The 21,888-nt window shown below is 41.6% G+C and overlaps 2 protein-coding genes across 2 annotated transcripts in view; both read left to right on the top strand.

Moving 5' to 3' along the window:
* Positions 1–3,842, top strand: part of LOC133406332 (uncharacterized) — a 37,526-nt gene extending 33,684 nt beyond the window's left edge. The window contains exons 10-11 of the mRNA XM_061683868.1: positions 264–341; positions 1,088–3,842. Of these exons, the coding sequence (XP_061539852.1) occupies positions 264–341; positions 1,088–1,272 (263 nt within the window). The 3' untranslated portion in view covers positions 1,273–3,842. The remainder of the gene's footprint in view (positions 1–263; positions 342–1,087) is intronic.
* A 7,261-nt stretch (positions 3,843–11,103) lies between these two features.
* cdk15 (cyclin-dependent kinase 15) lies at positions 11,104–19,144 on the top strand. The gene is made up of 13 exons (XM_061692925.1): positions 11,104–11,172; positions 12,004–12,135; positions 12,268–12,362; positions 12,994–13,073; positions 14,511–14,605; positions 14,701–14,763; positions 14,903–15,026; positions 15,109–15,229; positions 16,313–16,406; positions 16,547–16,610; positions 17,612–17,660; positions 17,809–17,951; positions 18,028–19,144. Exons 1-13 carry the CDS (start codon positions 11,116–11,118, stop codon positions 18,138–18,140), a joined length of 1,230 nt encoding a protein of 409 aa, XP_061548909.1. The 5' UTR covers positions 11,104–11,115; the 3' UTR covers positions 18,141–19,144.
* Positions 19,145–21,888: the final 2,744 nt, after the last annotated feature.

Here is a 21,888-nt window from a genome sequence, read left to right as displayed (position 1 = left end):
AATTCACCGCCTGTGTTTGTTCTCTCCCTCCAGAGGGTTTTAATGAGGCTTGGCTGCTGAATCTCAGAGCAGCTTACCTCCGCGTAAACACACACACACACACACACACACACACACACCTGCCGGCATCCGTCTTCTCTGAGCGATCAGCCTCCCCCGTCTGATAACGCCCGTCTCTCACTGTTAGTGCAGTTTCTTTTGTTGTCTTTCTGACGCTGTCGTCTCGGGTCGCTAATGGCCCGTCTTTCTCGCTCTCTCTACAGAATATCTGGCTGATCTCCAGGGAAGGCCGGAAGGTCATTCTGGAATCTGCTGGGATTTTTACGGCAGTTCCGTGTGCGGTTAGTTTCACACAATCACACAAAATTGCACGAAGGAATGCTAAAAGAATCAACGGGATTGAAGGAATCAGGTGTACATGAGCTCATGAGACCAAGTTAATTTAATAGGGAATATATTATGGAAAATTGACTTTTGAAATGTTTTGTATACAAATACAGTGGTGCTTTCAGATTCGAGTGCCTTGATTTACGAGTTTTTCGAGGTACGATCCGTCGGATTGGCTGTTTTTTTTGTCTTGAGATACAAGCAACCATTTTTGATATGAGTGCACTTCAGACCACCACGGCTAGACGGCGGCAGCGAACCGCTCAACATCTAGCTACCATGAATTCACACTGGATTCCTTGCAGTGGAAGAACAATATAAGTTGATGGCAGTATTTTTTTTGAATGAAGAAAATAAGCATCATATTGTAAAATATTAATACATCTACATTTTATTTTCTTTTGCTCACAACACAAAGCAGAAATTGATCAAGCAATGGCTCCTAACTCGAAAATTCCTAAGTTTGGACACTCGTAAGTCAAGGTACCACTGTATTCTGCGGTATGGATAGCAACAGCTTCATACAGTACATAAGTTAATTGAACCTTCTGCCATCTAGTGGAAGAGCATTTAATAGCTAGCTAAACAAAGATACATTATTGTTACGCACTTGTTTGGGAATCAATACAATGTCAGAGCCTTTATACAGCATTGACAGCATCGTATTTCTTTGCTGCTGATTTTTTTGTGGATTTGTTAGAACCATCCAGTGAGGGCGGAGTTTACAACATCTTGGCCGACCCCCCTGGGCCTGAAGATGAGGAGGCGGATGATGAGGAGGAAGAGACAGAGCAGCGGGTCAGAAGGGAGGGGTTTGAATTTGAGCTGTCAGACCAACCACTGCTTCCCTGTTACACCCTGCAGATGTCACCATCAATGTGGTAACTGTCGCTGTCTGATGACCTTGCGCTGTGGTCCGGAGGTTCTATACGCGGTTCGACTGTTTGCAAAGTGGAATAGTAATGAAAGACAATAGAAGGACAGTTGAACAACCGCGATCACAAATGATAGCAGCTAATTTTAAATTATAGTTGCACTGATTTTACACTGTTAGTAAAAAAAAAGGGCATTTTTCAGCCCTTTTCCTCATGTTGCTCTTCTTTATAAATGGAACGGAATGGGGGAGTGCTGACATTTTGAGCAACCGCAAACTCATTCGCTAGCTATTTTGAATCGGGACTCCCAAATAATGATGAGGGAAAATCTCCTTATTCCCTCCAGCGCGCAGAAATTTCTTGATTTTATTATACTCATTATTGTCCCTTAAGGGGAAATTCAACTCACACTGTTGCATATTTCTACAAAGTGGAGGTAAAAATACACAGGTGGATTACATCTTGTGCAGATGATCTAATCTGAAGGAGGTTACTGACTTTAAGGTAGTGGTAGGGGAGAGTGGAGCTAGACAGCATAGCATTTTGACCAGATTGTTCAACAGAATTCTAGAGGGTGAGAAGCAAGGTTATGATAGTAAACAAAAAAAACGAACAAAATAGCGAAAACTAAAATTGTAAAAACATTTTTGTAGACAAAATGAAATTAAAACGAGAATGTTTAAAAAAAAAAAAAAAAAAAACTTAATTAACTAAAACGACATTTTACGTTAGCAAAACTAACTAAAACTATATACTATAATTATAGCAAAAAATATCCTTTGTTTTCATCTTTATCAGTGAAATTGCGTATATGAGCTTTTGGTGTGATTTTAAATGTATTTATTTGGGATAAATACAACAACACTTCAGCAACAGCAGGAAAACTTGAAAAGCTTTGTCACAATCATCATATAACAATAATAACAAGAACAGGGATTCTCAAAGTTTGGGTCCAGCTAGGGACACCTTACATTGGAGACATTTTTCCAAGGACCCACTCATAATTCTAACACCAATTAAACATCTCTTCATGGGCGTAGAAAAATGGCCCAACAATAAAATAATAGCTGGAAAATATAAATTACAATAAATTGCTGTTTATACCTTTGTTTTTATCAATCAATCAATCTAGCTATCAATCAGTCAATCAAGTTTTACTAAGCAGACTCATAGTCCATGAGAAAACACATACGCTGTACAGTACAGTACAAAATAAGAGATGTAAAAGGAAATTACATCAGGAAAATCTTTATATTTAATGACCATAACTATTTTTTACCCAATTCCCTTACAAGGAACAACAAGAATCTAAGACATTTCTCATGCACTGTCCATTATGCATGTATTTATTTCACTGTTACACTGGAGGAATTTTTGGCTGAAAGGTTACTCAATCAATTTCCAGCCACTGAATCGTTTCGGATCATATCATTCTAAACGAACCAATATCCTCCTTGAATTGAATCCGCAACCACAAATCACGATACGAATCATTGCTAAAATGGGTCATTACACCCCTACTTACAACAGTGCAGGATGTATGAGGGCAGCAGAACAGTGGTGGGGTGTGACAGAGGAGTTTAAGGTGGAAGTGGGACTGAGTCAGGGATCAGCCCTGAGGCCCTTCCTGTTTGCAGTGGTGATGGATAGGCTGATAGATGAGGTTAGACTGGAATCCCCATGAACCACAACGATCTGCAGTGGAACATTTAGAAAGGTGGAGGCATGCGCTGGAAAGGAGAGGAATGAAGATTAACTGAAGTAAAACAGAATATGTGTATGAATGAGAGGGATGGAGGAGGAAGAATGGGACTGTAAGGAGAAGCGAAAGCAAGTGTGGAGGACTTGAACAATGCAATGGTGAGCAAGGGAAGGAGGTCAAGAAAAGGGTCCAAGCAGGTTGGAATGGGTGGAGGAAAGTGTGTCCTGTGACAGAAGAGTCCAGAATGTTGGGTGAATTTATAAGACAGTGGTGAGGCCAGTAATGATGTATGGCTTAGAAACAGTGGCACTAAAGAGACACCAGGAAGCAGAGCTAGAGGTGGCAGAAATTAAGATGTTGAGGTTCTCTCTCGGAGTGACCAAATTGGATGGGATTAGAAAATGAGCTCGTCAGAGGGACGGCCAAGGTTAAAACAAGAAGAAGAAAAAGAAGAAGACGCACATTTTGTGGCAGGCACGCAAGGGCTGATGTCAGAGTGAAAAGGGCACGGAAAAAGTGCTGCACCTCTTTGGGGAGGCTTGTTCAAGGTCACCTCAACAGTAGCCAGGAAGCAGAAAAGCATCTCTGTCAAATAAAACATTAAATAGATGATGCTTTTATTTTGACGTGCACTTGTGTAAGCGGTATAAGCAAGGAAGAGCAATGACTTGAGTGTTTCTAACTAGTGACCTTGTCACTCTGTTTCGCCACTTTTCTGACTCACACACGATGGAGGGAAAAGTGGGATTTGCCCTGATAATCATTTGGGAGTCCCGACCTGTAATGGCTAATATGAGGTAGCGGTCGGTGCTCAAAATGTCAGCACTCTTAAAAAATGTAGAACTCATGCACACTGTAGACATGTTTATGTGAATGTTGATTAAATCATGATATAATGTTAATATGTGTACTGTATATGATATTTTATTGTGACTGTTTCTATTTTTGTTTAACGTTTATTTTCTAGTTATAACAACATACCGTATCTATACAAGTAGCACCTTATTAAAACAATACATTTTATTTTGTTTTAAATGAATACATGAGTAGTGTCACTGATGGTGTAGTGGTACATTCGCCCGACTTTGGAGCAGGGAGTGCGGGTTCAGTTTCCAACAATAAATATGTGTCTAATAAAATGATGAAGACATTCCACATTTAACACGGCCCTCTGAGGGAAACCACGGCTACAATGTGGCCCATGACAAAAACAAGTTTGACACCCCAGATTTAGAGTCTCTGTTGCTGAATTGCAGGCGTGCATGTCAATGAATGGGGCGATCGATCATTGCCAACAGCTTCACAAAATAGCCGCACGTTCTCCTTTTTTCTGCTCGTTTCCTCTTTGTGGCCATCTGCTTTTTCCTTGACAATCGTGTCATATTTTTGTGGTTCAATAAAAATAATACAGTACAGTATGCCATGAGCACAAACTCTGACACCAAGAACAACTTGCCATGTGGTGAAATATCTGGGAACACGGATGATAACGTGAGGAATCACCATTATCGGAATGCGGACAGCGAGGATGTTCCTGGAGCAGTTGACGAAGGGTTTAAGAAAGCGAGCGGTAGCGCCACCGAACAGATGTCCGGCCTCTTGCGACCACGATGGTCAGACTGGAAAAATGGACACCACGTGGCGAAGAAATTTGGCAAATGTCAGAGTTCATATCAGGGACTTGGGACTTGGGGAAAAAAAACTCACGTTAGATCTTCTTTTCACATCTTCATTTCAATCGGTAAGTTGACTCATTGACATGAAGGGCACAAAAGGGAAGTGTTTTGTGAAATTAAAGATGCAACCCAACCAAGCACTTTATATAAATAGCTGTGCGAAAATGCCTTCAAAAACCTGATGACAGAGGTTTGGTTCCCCATCTATCCCATTACATCTTACGAGCTTCTCTGTACAACTATTTACAACATCCACGTGATTTATCCTCCTCTCCCACAGATTCTGAATTCATTTAGATTGTTCTTAAAGGATATCTGAAAAAAACATAAACCTTTTGGGGTAGATCTGGCGGCTCAAACCCACAAGTTTTTGTCATCGTTACAGTTCAGACAGTCCATCACTTTTCTACCACCTGGAAGTTATCTGGTGCCTATTATTTACAAACATGATGACATGGTTTTATACTATTCAATGTCTTTGACACCATAAAATATTGGGAGGGAGAGCAAGGATGTTTTCAAATGAGAACGAGAGAGAAACATGGAGGAGGGAAGAAAGACGGTTTCAAGGTTCCCTTTTTTTATTTTCGCTCACGCACACGCACACACACACACTTACAGTACACATGCATTGTCACACACGTAGCACCAAGACAAGGTCACTCACACACACACACACACACACACACACATCTTCATGCTTCACTGGCAAAGCTTTTAACGCTGGTTTCTCTCTCCATCTCAGACGGTTGCTCTCTCACTCATTCCTGCTCTTATCTGACCTGCTCGCTCTTTCATGAGGAAAATTAGGAAATCAATTAGACCCCCAACCTTCCTCCTTTCCTCCCTCTACGTCCTCTTCTTCCTCCATATGTCCTGATGGTGGTGAGACGTGACGAGGAGCAGACATGACATTAACGTGGCTCTCTCTTCATCAATTGCAATGACTAATTTTGCTTCTCTTTCGCCACATCATGTGGTCAACATTCAAGTTAAAGTGTCATTTCCAAGCAGGGGCGTATTAAGTCATTTGGGGCTCCAAGACAAACCCAGTCATGGGGCCCTCGGCGTCAAGAATGGTGAGCACAGGGCCAGTCTGGGGGATGCGACGTACCGCTGTCGTCGCCCAAAGCGCTTTGTCAGCAGCCGCTAAAGTCACAGGCCGGCTGGGCTGGAAAGGGGAGTCATTTGAGGAAGAGAAAAAAAAGTGTACAAATAGTCTTGCAATCACACTCTTGCGAGGGATGTAATGCAAAATGAACTTCCGCGCCCGGTGTGAATGTAGCAGTAGAACACTTTTTTATAGAAGGAACACATTTTGGCAAACTGACATTTATGGCCTGACGTTGGCCAGTAAATAACATTAAGAACAACCAGCACAAAACGCAGATTACCGAACATTTATTTAAAAAAAAAAAAAAAAAAAGAGGAAATGTCTCAAACAGAATCAAATATAATATAACGTTATTGTCACAGGAACAATGAAAATTAAGCATTTCACAATTTGCAGTCTTGAGGTAAAACAAATATATAAGCACACAGTTATAAAAAGGACACTACCCTTTTGACTGCTTTAATACTTGCTTATCTTCAGGATGAAAAGCATCATGTGTCACTCTCCACTTCACAGTTGACACTGACAGCAGTGCGACTGCAACTGGTAAGTGTGTCTGGCTCTTGTAGTTGTCTGTTATGCACATTCCGCATCACCATAAAAAAAACGGTTGAAAGCTTTGATAGTTTTGATTTTTTTTAAAAAACAGTTTTCCTCTCGCCGTCTTCTATTCTCTGCTCCACTGGGATCAATCTGTTTCATTTTCCTCATAACACACCAACAAGTTTGTACGTTTTTGCTACCCTCTGTCTGGATAAAAGCTTCACATGTGCAGTAAGAAGATGGATTAGTCCATTGCATGAGAAGGGGGAGCACTCAAAACGATTGAATGTTTTTAAGCGAAACAAGAACAATTGTCAATTAGCTTCCCGACTTGAAAGAGATTCATTCATCCACTGAAGATTTCATCTAGAGCTCACTCAATGACCAAGTAACCTTTCCTGTGTTGGCCTTTTATTTTGGCATTCAGTGGTTTAGTTCATAAAGATGTTTCATTACCTCCATTACTTACGAGCAATAAGGTCCATAAAGTGCTTTTAGGTGCATCGGCATCTGAAATATATTCCCCAAAATAAATGAGTGTTAACTGGACTTAACATTGTGAAATCATTGTGTGGTCTGCGCCCTTTTCCTATGCGTGTGAAGCGGGGTCAATACGTTTCATGAAAACATGCCAGGATCAAGAAATATATACAACATACTTCTTTTGATGTCAAGATTAGCTCATTCTCGGGGCAGATCTGAGCTTGCCCCCCGTGAGAGACTGGAGGAGGGATAAGAGAACAATGGGCACAACAACTGCCGTATCAACAACAGTAAGAGTTCAACTGTGTATTTGACGCATGGGCACATCGCCAAACACAGATCCCCAGTAATGAAATACTCAATGTTTTGTCACATCAATACTATCATCAGTATGAATGTATTAATATTATTTAGTGCAATTGTGCCAAGGATTTGTGTCCATTCCTAATCGTCAACTCACTACAAAACCATTAAACGAGATGATGGTTGCACACCCTGAACTGGTCGCCAGCCAATCGCAGGGTACTTATAAACAAACAGCCATTTGCACTCACATTCACACCTACGGCCAATTTGGAATCTTCAATCAACATAGCATGCAAAACCGACACAGGCACAGGGAGAACATGCAAACTCCACACAGGCGTGGCTGGGATTTGAACCCCAGTCCTCAGAACTGTGAGGCAGACGTGCTAACCAGTGGTCCAATGTGCTGCCTATTTACATATATATTTAACACTTAAATATATAGCGATTAGATTTGAAATATGTGTAATATTTAATATTTGGATTTAACTACAAAGTTGACAAATATTGCTCTAGATGTGCAGAAAAGTGACAACAATTTTTTTACACACTGTTTGAAACTAAATGTGACAAAAACTATTTTCAGTGTGAGCCGCTTCACAAACAGCGCCCATACGCACATACACACACACACCTGCACGCACACACAAATCATTAATTGCCTGTTTGTTTATGTGTGTGTTCACGCCACATTATTAAAATTGGCAGGAGAAGGAACGAGACAGACAGAGATCTCCCTCGGCCTGTCCCTCCTTCGCACCCCACATCCCCCACCCGTCTACTCGTTCTGTCGCCTGCCGCCTTTGTCCGCCATCCTCTCGTCCGTCTTCCTCCTCCTCCTCCTCATCCTCCGGTCGTCCAATTAAGTTCCTGTCGCTGCCTCGTTTCTCATCCCGTTGCCAGGGGCTGTCACAGCGAACCATTGAGGACGCTAAACTATTTCCTACCTTGCATCGCTTTCAGCAAACCCATGTGCATTAATAAATGTCGACAGAAATTGCTGCAAATGTTCGAGACGGACACAAAGAAACATGAACACATAAGCTTTTGTCTTACAGGAGAGAGGTCGGGTGGCTCCAGGAAACATTTAAAGGGTAATGCAATATGGGCACATGGTTGAAAATCACACTTTCATCTTCTATTGAAAGACGTTCTGTTTCTTCCGTGAAATTTGAACATTTAAACTAGGATGAGGTGGATTTTAAGTTCCATTTGCACTACTGGAAGTACAGTGATTGGGTTCCGATCCCATCTACGAATAGCTAAAATCTGTGAATAATTGAAATCTCCCTAAAAAAACAAAAAAACGTTTATGGCCTACAGATGCAAGAAGATGGTGGAAAACCACTACATGAAGATCCTCATCGCACTTCAACATAGTTCCTCTGCACAAAGATGTCAGAAGATATCTGTAAAGCACCATATGAAGCTCCTCAACTCACTGCAACGTACAGCCTTGATAATACAGTACGAGTGGCTGGACTTTTGAGTTTTGGGAGATACAATAAATTTTTTGCTTTGACTTGTGAGGGAAAACTTACAGTAGGTACGAGGCCTGTATGGCAGTGAACTCAACTCACTTCACAACGAGCAGCAGTTTGGCAGAGACTCAGTGAAGAATTCTTCAAAAAAGGAAAGTTCAAGCTGTTTATTAACACTCCCTCTTGTTTACTGTTGAACTCAACATAAAAAAGAGAAAGAATTACATGTTGTCTTTTTAAAACAACCACATAGCTTAGCCGTCAAGTCCGCTAGCTTAATGCTAAAGCTAACACAAAATGTGACATATGCTAACATCTATCCTATAGCTTCAACATCTATCCCTCCTCTGCGAAGAACAACAAGTAGTAGCTGAGGAGTGGTGATGTCCCCTGCATGCATATTTCTGTGTTATGTTCAACTTTGTTCATGTAGTGCTTTCCCAATAGCTGCAGCTGTACCAAAGCGATAGATAGATAGATAGATAGATAGATAGATAGATAGATAGATAGATAGATAGATAGATAGATAGATAGATAGATAGATAGATAGATAGATAGATAGATAGATAGATAGATAGATAGATAGATAGATAGATAGATAGATAGATAGATAGTTTATTGAGATTGTAAGAGACATTCCGCTCAACAAAAACGGGGCTGTTGCAAAAATGCTGCCCATTAAGGCACAAAACAACAAGGACCCTGCGGCCGTACCGTCACGCGGCATCAGTCCAATAGCGCCGACATTCTCCTCGATCAAAATGGTGCTGTTGCAAACGTGTGGGCGTAACCATCAAAGTGCTGACATTCTCCTCAAATGAATGTCATGAACAAAAACGCCCAAAACACGTCCACAACAGGTCCACACGCCCTGGAATGAATATTGACTGACAAAAATGGGTGGAAAAATACAAATTCAAATGAAATATTTAGCAGAGGTCTTGTAACAGGTTTAGAACGCAAAGGTGCCATCTTTGAAGAAAACTGACCCCAGATGGCCAAGGCACGTACACCAGAAGAAGTAGCATATTGACCATTAGATTCTATTTAATTATGTAATTACTGTATGGTATGTTTTTATTAAGTATCATTTCCCTCATCATTAAAATACACATTACATTGTTTTTTTTTGTTTGTTTGTTTTTTGGTGGGGAAGTCCTGGCTGATGCTGATACAATATCACGGAGTCAACAGTGAGTTGACAATAATAAAAGAACATAACGGAAAGTACATGAGCTTGGACGGAATGTAATTCATCTTTAAGCACGTTCACCTTCATGCCGCTCACTTTGTTTGTATTGGTACAGCTGTTTTTATCTATTGCTATTAACAGCACTTGTATGACAGTTAATGTTAAAATGTTATTTCAAAAACAATTGGCTATCACAGTAAATACAGTCTCATGATGGTGACAGTAACCACACACACAAACACGCGCACACACTGGTTCTGTATTATACGTACATAGTCATACTGCCCCCTGTTGGTCATCATTAAACAACCACCGTTTGGACCACATGACAGACTTCCGTAAAAAAATAATTACCCAAATATTGTCATTGAGGCAGCCAAGTGAAGGGGAAATGCGTTCAAATCTTGGCTCAGGGTTTCCTGTGCAGCGTTTACATGTCCTCCACGTTCTCGGGTTTACTACGGGTACGCTTCCTTCCTTCCACACCCCGAAAACACACGTATGCATGTATTGCAAGACTCAAAACTGCATATGAAAAGAATGTCAAAAGTAAAAAGTCGTCCAAAAAATAAAAACAAAGTATAGATATCTGAAAAATCTACTTAAACAGTACTGAAGTAGGCGGCACGGTTGAAACTGGTTAGCACTTCTGCCTCACAGTTCAGAGGACCCGGGTTCAAATCCGGCCTCGCCTGTGTGGAGTTTGCATGTTCTCTGCGTGCCTGGGTGGGTTTTCTCCGGGTACTCCGGTTTCCTCCCACACTCCAAAAACAGACATTGTAGGTTCATTGACGACTCGAAATTGCCTGTAGGTGCGAATGATTATTTGTTTCTATGTGCCCTGCGATTGGCTGGCGACCAGTTCGGGTTGTACCCTGCCTCTCGTCCGAAGATAGCTGGGATAGGCTTCAGCTCGCCCGTGACCCTAGTGAGGAGAAGTGGAAAGGAAAATGGGTGGATAGACAGTCCTCAAGTATTGGTACTTCATTATTTTCCACTACTAGACATTGGACAAGTGGAATAGAAAATGGATGGATGGGTGTACTTGAGGGAAGTTCTTGACTATGTCCACTGGAGAGCAGCAATATCCCGCATGTTGAATGACACTGTTGTTCTCCTGCCTGGGGGGACGCAAAGGGGGGAGTGAAGAAGTAGTCATGAGACCGTGTTTGCTCTCCTCCAGACAGCATGTTGGTCATATGAGCAGCAGCAGAAGAACAACAAGCAGCGATGGACGGCTTGCCCCGCTGGATGAGGAGGTGCTGCTGTGGCAGGGGAGCGGAGAATGAGGGGGGCATAGGACCAGGAGAGGGAGAGGAAGAGGAGGGGGAGGGGGAACAGGTGGAGGTGTTGAAAATGGAGGAAAGGAGCATCGAGAAGAGCAAGAGTTCTTCATCGCTGCCGGCTGCTGAGGTATCTGGTATTCACACTAGTTGAGTGCTTCCAATATACTTTCAGCTGCTTCGTGTTTTCTGGATTTGTCTGTTCGATGTTTTATATTGGGGCACGGTTGACAAGTGGCTGGCACATCCACCTCACAGTGCTGAGGATGCGGTTTAAAATCAAGGCTCTGGCCTTCCTGTGTGGAGGTGGCAATTTTTTCCCGGAGGTTTTCCCCAGGTACTCTGGTTTCCTCCCACATTCCGAGAACATTTATAGGTTCGTTGAACACTATACATTGTCCGTTCATCTAATTACCCTCAATTCCCAATTAATTCCCATGTAAAGTTTCTAATTTGTAATACAATGAATCCACGTATATTCACAAATTCACCTATTGGCGGATTTAGTTTTTAACCTATCCTCCATTAGACCCTGAAACACTTATTCACCTTTGTCTTCAAGCCAAAGCAATAAAAGTATAACTTTGTCGCCATCTTATGCCATCTTGATGCCAATAAACTATGCTGAAGAGAATTGGGGATCTTCATTTAGACCAAACTAGTGCTTTGTCACCATCTTGTGGCATCGACAGTGTTGGCATCTAAACAGTTGGGAATCGCTGTCTTTCCAAAATTCCACAGCTTAACTTCCCAGGAAAAATTTGCAGAAATTTTCCACCCCTTTGCAACCCTAGCTGGCATAGGCTAAAGCTGACTTCTGACCCTAATAAAGCGGCACAGAAAATGGATGGATAAATGCATTTTTTTATATTGCGTTCCCTTCTGTTCACTTTGTTTCTTGGATTATTATTTTTTTTTTTAACTCAAGATGTTTTTTCAACTTTCTGTCTGCATGGCCCAGCTGGATCCGGACAGTTCTGGCCCGCAGCCTCACTGGTTCCACACACTGCAGATGCGACGGCTTCGGGTGCAGCGAGGCCGTAGTAACAGTGACCCATGGAGCCAGAAAAACTGCCAGGACCCCTTCATTTGGGTCAGCTGACACCCATCATCAATTTCACAACTCAGGTGACGTTTAACGGCACCACTGAAGTAGAGGCCTGTGTTACAATAGCGTGTGTGTGTGTGTGTGTGTGTGTGTGTGTGTGTGTGTGTTTGGGATCAGAAACCAGGTCTTCAGTTTGGAACAGCCAACTCATACGTGAGCCTGGAGAAACTTGGTGAAGGCTCATACGCATCCGTTTATAAAGGCATCAGCAGGTCAGAAGTCACATGACTGGGTGTCAAATTTTAAGGTGCTTGATGTGATTACTGCAGAGGTAGCAAAAGTACTCACACTCTGTACTTAGAAGTACAGATACAGATACAGATGTTAAAAAAAAGGCCTAATAAGTACTGATTCAACTCATCTAGTTAAGTAAAAGTAAAAAGGTGGAGACTGAAATGTACTAAAACAACAACAGTAAGGACAAAAATATAAATTATTTTCTACTGTCAATGACTTCAAGTCCCAGTTGACCTTTACTGTAAAACTAAACATAAGACAAAAATAATTACATATTTTGTATTTAACTAAAACCACAAACGTTTTTTTCGAAAGTCTGCTGGTTTAATGCTAACGCGTGATGCAAAACGTCATAGACAGGCTAACGAATCTAGCATCAACATAAAAAATCATCAGAAAAATAAATACCCAAAGTACAGAAGCCTGAGAAATCTACTTAAGCACAGCAACGAAATAGTTTTGCTTTGTTACTTCCCACCTGTGGGTTTTCAGTGGTGATGGGTGCACAGGGAGCTGCTGCTGCTGATTATGATGAAGATGATGATGTTGTTTTTGTTGCTGCTGCTGCTGCTGATGATGATGGTGATGCTTCCTTGGTTTGTGGAGGATCAACGGGCAGCTTGTGGCGCTGAAGGTGATCCAGACAAAGACAGAGGAGGGCATGCCGTTCACTGCCATCAGAGAAGGTAATAAGCAACACACAAACACACGCACACTTTGCACATTGTAAAAAAACAAATGTACAGTACTCACCTTTTGACATGCCATTACTCATATCTTTCATATTGATTGAGGTGTTTATTAGCAGAAAAATTAGGGCTGTCAATCGATTAATGTTTTTAATCAAATTGATCACACTTGAATTTTGATTAATCGTGATTATTAACAGGTGCCAAATATACCACACAGAGTGCCACATTTTGCTTTGAGATGGTATTTTAAACTTTTTCATGCTTCGATGAAAAGAGAGTTCAGCGCTGCACCACAGACAAATTATATTACTTTGTTTTCCCATCGGGGTGACTTTTGAAGGAGAATTTGGCGTCAAGCACACCTGTCGGAGTCTCCTTATCCTCATCTTTACACTGGCGTAAGCAATGACCTGATCACTGACCTTATAGCACCCTGCCCCGCATTTCAGATATCCATCCACGGTTAAGGTAAAGGAGCGTGTGTGGTCAAAATAAATTGGGCGATTAATCTGAGTTTATACATTATTAATGCCATTTTTTGGGGGGTGATTTATCATGTATTAACGCTTTAATTTTGACAGCCCGGATAAAAATACAAGTCTGATGAGTTACATTAGAGTGAATAACATTCAATTCAGCATAATTTAATGGCATGAGAACATTTTGACATTCTCCACCTAGTCTAGTCACCTAATTCCTGCTTCAGCATGCAGGAACTGAACCCACGCTCCCAAGTGTACCACTGCAAAATCAGTAGTTAAAATGTATTTATTCATTGTGTATTCATTTATCTAATTTTAATTGATTTATTGTACATAAAAATAAAATATGCAGTAAAATAAATTCTGAATGATCCAAATGTTATAATTTTATTTCAAAAATATTTTATTTTACATAATTTTACAGACACATTTTAACCTTTTTTTTTTTTTTACACTTGTTCTATTACAGTATTGCCTAATTAATTAGAATGAAATTAAATATAAATAATACTATTCACTGAAGATATGAGAATTAATATTTAATTAATAAAATAAACTGTTCCACATATTTAAAATACACATTAGATTCATTTTTTTTTTTTTTTTTTTTAAACCTCATTGGCAGATGACCTGGACTATCTGTCCTCGAGCACAAAAGTTTGCCCAGCCCTGCATTAAAAGATGAATAAGAAGTCGTCCTTTGTTGTCAAAGCCAAATGTTGTTAATCCACAGCACAACGGAAAGAATTGTCCTCGTTGCACTTTTAGAGGGGGTATACATATGTCAATCCAATCCCCCTGCCCTGCTCCCCTTTGACTGATCCAGTGTGTGTCAGTGTCAGTGTCGAATATTGTGATTCATTGACAGTGTGACAATAGAGCACTTCTTCTGTGTGCGCGCGTGTGCGTGTGTTTTTGTGTGTACGTGTGTGTGTGCTTGCGCGCACAGCCTCACTGCTCAAAGGCCTGAAGCACGCCAACATCGTCCTCCTGCATGACATCATTCACGCCAGAGACTCGCTCACCTTCGTATTCGAATACGTGGTACGATGCCCTCGTATGACCCGCAGGTGGTGGCATACACTGTCATGGGCTTCAGGCACCAGCAGACGTTCAGTTGTTCATGCGTGTGATTGCAGCAGACGGACTTGGCCCAGTACATGAACCAGCATCCTGGAGGTCTACACTCTCATAATGTGCGGGTATGAGTCCCTATGCATTCATCCATCCATTTTCAATATTTATTGCCAATCCCACCTCTGAAAAAAATGCCAGAGTGCAAGTGGAATCTAGACTGGCTACACCAGTCTAGATCAGATGAAATGGATCTTCTCCTCGTAGGTCTTCATGTTCCAGTTGCTGCGTGGTCTCACCTTCATCCACGACCGCCGGATCCTCCATCGAGACCTGAAGCCCCAGAACCTGCTCATCAGCTACTTGGGAGAACTCAAACTGGCCGATTTTGGTCGGTTTCTATATGTGGACTCTACCTGCTGCATGTCATGTTGATGTGACGATATAGACCCACTTTGTGGTTCCACGTGCAGGTCTGGCTCGTTCCAAATCTATCCCCTGTCAGAGCTTCTCCTCCGATGTGGTCACGTTGTGGTACCGCCCGCCTGATGTCCTGCTGGGATCTACAGATTACTCGACAGCGCTGGATATCTGGTGAGTCTTGGCTTCGAGTAAATGGTCAGAACACCATTGAGATGAGAAACACTAGAAATAAATTTATGGTGTGTGTCAGGGGCAGAGGTGATGGACTTGAGTTAGACTTCAAGTCAATTACATTTTAAATGCGACACACACCGCAGAGAAGAGTGTTTGTTCACAACCCTGCTAAAAAAATCACCAAATTTATATAAACTAAGGCCTCATAATGGTGAAAAATCAAGCCATTCTCTCCACACTCAGATGCTGTCTGAAGTTCTGAATGTATTGAAATCACGCCACACTCAACTGTCAACTGTCAATGAAATACCACAACTTCGACCTAGAAAAATGGATGCTACTTTGTCTACCATATTTCTTATACCTACGCATAGCTACATGTTTTAACTGTAAAAATCATCTTAAAGCCACCAATGGCTGGAATATATCCCACCGAATCGCAACGAGGCACTCTAAAGCTGCTTTGACAGCGCGAAACCCCTGTCCTCACACCGGCTGTCAAATTCCCCTCTCCTTGCTATTCCGCTGAAGGGGAGATGCATTTCTGGGTGTGGGCTTAGCTAACTAGCTAACTGCACGTTGCAAGTGCGCCGCATAACCGCTGATGCGAACAAAGGCGCTCAGGTTCTTTGATAGTGGGGGAGAGGTGACTGACTCTTGCCCAAGTGTGTCACTGTGCCCCATTTTAGCCACACCCCAAAAATATCATCCATCCAGCCATCCATTTGCTGTACCGCTTTATCGTCACAAGGGCCGCGGGCATGCTGGAGCCTATCCCAGCTATCTTCGGGCAAGAGGCGGGGTACACCCTGAACTCGACGCCAGCCAATCACACGGCACATAGAAACAGGAAAACTGAAATGGTGAAACACATTTGACCACTACATCTCTACAAATGAGTCCTGCAGTACTTAGTTCTCAGAGTATGCACGTTTTCGGCAATTATCGTTAAACGTATAATGTATTTACAGTAGAAGCATAGGCCTCGACATGGCTTGATTGATTTTTGCCACAGTAGGGTGACTGGTTAAGGTTAAGACTTGAGACCCATGACTTGCAATTACTTCCATCTGTGTCCAGGGGCGCTGGTTGCATCTTCGTAGAGATGCTGCAAGGTTCGCCGGCATTTCCAGGAGTCACAGACGTGTTCGACCAGCTCCAGAAAATCTGGATGGTCGGTAGAGCAAACATTTTTCCTGTTTTAATCAAATTCCCTTTTAATGAAATAAAGTAATGATTTTTTTTAACTTAGCTGCACAGATGCAGGTGACAAAGGCGATCCTTGACGAAGCCGGTCACTTTGTGCCCCTGCAGGTGCTTGGAATCCCAACAGAGGAGAGCTGGCCCGGAGTCAGCCGGCTGCCCAATTATCAGCCGGGTCAGTCTGGTCTTGTCATACCCACTTCCTGTGTGCTCCATAGACATCGATCCATAGAGGCTGCCTTGAGTGGGTTAACCCATTGTTGTGATAAATCAGCACGTTCGCCATATTGGATGTGTCAGTTCCACCTGAAGAAGAAGAATCATCTATATTTGTCGAGAACACATGCACACAAATTTTTTTTACATAATTTTTCATATACATTTTAACCATTTTCAGTTCTTACTGTGGCGGTGGGGTGGGTGCATTTCACAGCTTGGTGGGTTTTTCATTCATTTCCCGTACCACTTATCCTCACTAGCAGGATTTGCAAATCATTGTATTCTGTTTTCATTTATGTTTAACACAACGTCCCAACTTCATTCGAATTGGGGTTGTGTGTATATATATATATATATATATATATATATATATATATACATATATATCATACATAAGTGTGATCAGGCGATGATACATTAACATGGTGGCCCTCTGAGGGAAACCGTACCAACAATGTGGCCCTCGACAAAAATTTGTTTGACACCCCTGATTTAGGACAATCTGAGAAAAATATAATTTGCATAATAATTTGGAACGTAGTGCAGTTAGTCTACTACTGTGCATAAATGTCATACAGTATTAGAAATCAGTCGTGGAAAAATGTTAAAATTAAGAGTTTCTAGTAGTGCACAGAAATTTCTTACATTAGGGGAAGGAAGTAGCAGAAAAACGTCCTTAGTAAAACAATTATTTTGCTAGTGAGCAGAAAATGTCATACAGTAGTGGAAAGAAGTAGTTGGGAAAAAATGGCGCTAGTAAGACATCGTTGTTCTAGTGCGCCCGAGTTGTTCCACTTGTGCGCAGAAATTTCATACAGTACTGGAAAGCAGCATGACTGACAGGGACCCAAGAAAAAAGTACATGGTCCTCTGTACTTTTTTCCAGGGCCCCCTGGAATGATCACATGACAGTTGATCTTTGTTTTTTTTAGTTTGCTATGATCTTTGTTGTTACAGATTGGTCTCTTTCCTGTAAACTGAAGCCAATTCGCTCTGTGTGGAAAAGGTGAGAAAGGAAAAGTCTCGCCAAAAGAAATACTTTTAACACACTAATGTGCTAACACACTGCTCATAAAATACGAGGTTCTCTTATTCTAACTAACGTTCCAGTGACATTATGAGTTATCTAAGCGGATCTGGTTCATCTGGATCAGGTTGAGTCGACTCCCATACAAAACTGAAGACCTAGTTCAGAAGATGCTCATGCTGCCGCCTGCAGACCGGATCTCAGCGGCAGATGCCCTGGAACACCTGTATTTTAACTCCTTGCCGCCGCCCGTCATGCACCTGAGGGACAGTAAGAGCCGACCCCTTCGTGCAGGTGGTCATTGCGATCATTTAACATCCCGTGTCAATCTCTTCTCTTTTCCCAGCCATGTCCATCTTCAAGGTGCCCGGCGTCCATTTGGAGACAGAGTTCCGCAACACCTTCAATCCTAGCGAGCGAGTCAAACCTTCATTTCTGCCTAACGCCAGGTTTTGGTGACATCTTCAGCCTGAGAAGATGAGCAATCAGTTAAACCTGAACATTGTGATCTTTTTCCATGCACAAATAACACGCAATTTTGACCCAGGCCAAAAGTATTCTCATAATAAATATGTATATCCTATTATGAACTCCATCCATCCATTTTCAACACTGCTTCTCCTGGTTAGGGTCGCGGGGCGCTGGAGCCTATCCCAGCTGACTACGGGCAAAAGGCGGACGACACCCTGAACTGGCCGCCAGTCATTCGCAGGGCACATATAGACACGGACAACCATTCGCACTCACATTCGCACCGTCACTGAGTGGGAACTGAACCCACGCTGCCTGCACCAAAGTCAGGCGAGTGTACCGCTACACCAACAGTGACCCCTATTATGAACTATAGCGCTTTAAAAAAAAATTTGTTAATAGCCTGCCTGACAGAAATAAATGAATGATTAAGCACAAATTTTCATGGAAAAGGGAAAGTGTAGTTTTGCAGGAACAGCGATACCTTGCGATACGAGTCACCTGACTTACGAGTTTCAGCGATAGAAGTCGTCGTGTTTACCCTGACTTGCCAGAAATTGAGATAGGAGCGCTGTATGGTGGCAGAAGTGAACCATTCTTCAAAGTAAGCTTCAAGCTGTTTATTGCCACTCCCAGTAGCAGTTTACTGTCAAACTAAGAGTAAAACAAAGAGAATTAGACTTTGTGTATTTAAAAACAACCACAGCTTCAGTCAAGCCCAGTTTGCTTAATGGTAACAGCTAAAAGCATACAGACAGCATCAGGGACGATGACGACTTTGAGCACATCCGTCTCACAGTTCACATGTTGGTGGATTCAAATCCGGGCTCCTGTGGGTTTTGCATGTTCTCACCCTGTGTGATTACAGTCTTTTTTATTTTTTTTATTTTAGGCTGGACTGAATTAATGGCATTACCATTCATTTCACTGTGGAAAGATGATTTGAGATACCAGCGTGGTCACGGAATGAAATAAACTAATTCCTCAAGACACCACTGTACTGTACTGTACATGTTTTTGCAGGTGTAGCTCTTGCACCTGTGTCAAGACTTATGTTTCGTATGTACAATCGTTTCTGCGCTCCTTTACACTTTGACTGTTTCGAGATTCCCCCAGGACTTGTCAAAGAGCAGCATTTGCATGTATTCAAGGGAAATGTGATGTAAACACAGACGGTTCTTGGGACAATTTCAAACTCCCTCTTGCACTCTGTCCTAAAAAAATACACACATTTATGGTATGTACAGTTTCACAGTTTCATGATTTCCATCACTACCACCATTTTCCTCAATTGCACACACACTGGTATTTCCAAAACCAAATTTAGTAGATAGGGGTCATATTTAATCCGAAACGGCCTCAGTGTAGACAAACATTGTAGCACCTGTGCCGAAGAATGGCATTTGAAAAAAATGTTGATTTTTGTGAATGTTGGGTCACTTAAGTCAGCAAATTTCATGGTGAAAGAATGACATTTGATGTATTTTTATTGCTGTCAAATATCAAAATGGGTTAAATTTAACCCGAACAGTATGTAAGCATTAAAAGGGAAATTACAGTCTAACATTTTCTGAACTCAAAGGGAAATTTCTGTTGGATGCGAGAAGCTCCCCAGAATAATGACTGCATATTTAATTTCACCACTTGCTCTCTTAGCGTCTGTTAGCATCTCTTAGCTGCTCGTCAACTCCGTCCCCAAGAGTCATGATGAATAATTAATCTAATTTGTGTGGAAAATAAACCCTTTTTAATATTGCCTATGTTCCATACGAGCAAAATATCTCAGTAAATGCGAGAAAAACAATTTGAACAGACTGTGAGACAAACAAATGAACCCTCGGTGGCAGTAGCGTGACACAGGTAGAGTTTAATGACACTGTCAAGAAGTCAACTTTTAAAGACCAGCAGTTCTAATTGTTTCTACAAAGCAGAGAGAATATTTAATGTACCTGTGAGTATTATTGGATGTTCTCTTTGAACTGTACAGTATGTGTTACTGCTGCGCTTATGCTAAAGCAACAGTTGTTGGATGGTTTAAAATGTAAAATAGTGATGCCATTGCATGATTTTCATTTGCCCTTCTTTGGCTTTAGCCATTGTGTGTTAGCATTATGCTATCAGACTGAAGTTAGGCGGATGATAATGGCAGTGATGCTGTGTTAAAAGTACTTCGAATGAACATTTACGACAAATAAACAGTTTGAAGCAAGAAGACTTTTCCTCTCATTTGGAGGAGTGTTAGCTAACTGCAGAACTACACACGGCGCTGTCAGGTAGATCAGAATACATAAAAATATGAGAGAAAACAAAAACAGCCAACCCTACATCCATCCGTGCTAGAGCGGCTCCAACTTTGTGTGTTTTTTGGACATACTTGGCAAATAAAGATGATTCTGATTCTGATCCATCCATCAATTTTCTTTACCGCTTATCCTCACGAGGGTTGCGGGCTGCTGGAGCAAACAAAAATTTAAAACAGCAAACTGGAACACAAGCAAAAATACAGCTAATGCCACAACAAAATATGGACAACAAAAAAATTAAGTCTGCGATTGGCTGGCAACCAGTTCAGGGTGTACCCCGCCTCCTGCCCAATGACAGCTGGGATAGGCTCCAGCACGCCCGCGACCCTAGTGAGGAGAAGCGGCTCAGAAAATGGATGGATGGATGGATGGATGAAAAAAATTAAGTCACGTTTTCGGCATGATAAGGGTGTGCGTTTGAGCAGAGCATATCTGAACACTGATCAGAATGCTTCAATACGTGCGGATTTGATTTAAAATCGTGAACATGGAGCTCATCAAAAACGTTAATGAACAGTAAACACAATTTTAGTGGTAAAAGCTAAGAATAGACGCCGATCCTGGGATTGGGAAAATACGCAAATAAGCCAAAACCTTTATTTCAAAGATGGGGTGGGGGGAAAGTTGCAGCTTCAATTTGAATCTTTATGGTAGACATGAACAAAAACTGTTACTCTTGTAGGCCATTTCTCTAGACATGCTAAAATACTGTGTCCTCACTTATGAATGCCCCCAATTTACGAGATTTTCAAGTTACAAGCTGTGCATTCTTTTGAGCCAGAATCTGAGTTAGGAGTGAGCTTCAGATATGCTGCCACATGAGTTAAGTAAAAAAAATATTTAAAAAATAAATAAATAAAAAGTAGAGCCACCGTCGCCGATGCACTTTCAGCTTTTTGTTGAATGGGACAAACAGTCAAACACATGAATACAAATGGAAACACTAGCAAGGAACACAAAGCAGACGCTCACACTGAACTAACTGCAATTCGATTTGATATACGAGTGATTTGAGTTATAAGCTTGGTCACGGAACCAATTAAACTTGTAAGTCAAGCGGCCACCGATCCTACCACCACTACTGGCAGATCACAAGCGACATTCACAAACTTTATTTACATCCAAGCGACGCAACGTCTTGTATACAATTTTAACATTACATACAATAACAAACTTTTTGCCTGTTTGTTTCTTTTGTTTGTCATCACGTGAAACTTGTCGGCGATGTCAAACAAATGTGTTTATCCACAAAAAGTTGTTTTCCTGGAACGAGTTGATTAATTAATACATTACCATTTGTTTGATTCTTCTGATTGACAGCACGTAGCACAAAGTTCGGAAAGATAAAAGAGGAAGAAGCTTTGTGTGAATATTTTACTGCGTGTTTGTTTTTTCGGCGAATCTCTGATCCTATCCGTTGACAAAAATTCATT

This window comes from Phycodurus eques, chromosome 1, assembly GCF_024500275.1.
Source record: "Phycodurus eques isolate BA_2022a chromosome 1, UOR_Pequ_1.1, whole genome shotgun sequence".
NCBI classification, from domain to species: Eukaryota; Metazoa; Chordata; class Actinopteri; order Syngnathiformes; family Syngnathidae; genus Phycodurus; species Phycodurus eques.
This window is presented reverse-complemented; position numbering and strand designations above follow the sequence as displayed.

Coding starts and splice junctions, on each gene's coding strand:
- cdk15 (XM_061692925.1), top strand. CDS start 11,116: ATGGAGGAAAGGAGCATCGAGAAGAGCAAGAGTTCTTCATCGCTGCCG. Junction 12,363..12,993: donor GTTTATAAAGGCATCAGCAG/GTCAGAAGTCAC, acceptor TGGTTTGTGGAG/GATCAACGGGCAGCTTGTGG. Junction 16,611..17,611: donor GCTGCCCAATTATCAGCCGG/GTCAGTCTGGTC, acceptor TTGTTGTTACAG/ATTGGTCTCTTTCCTGTAAA.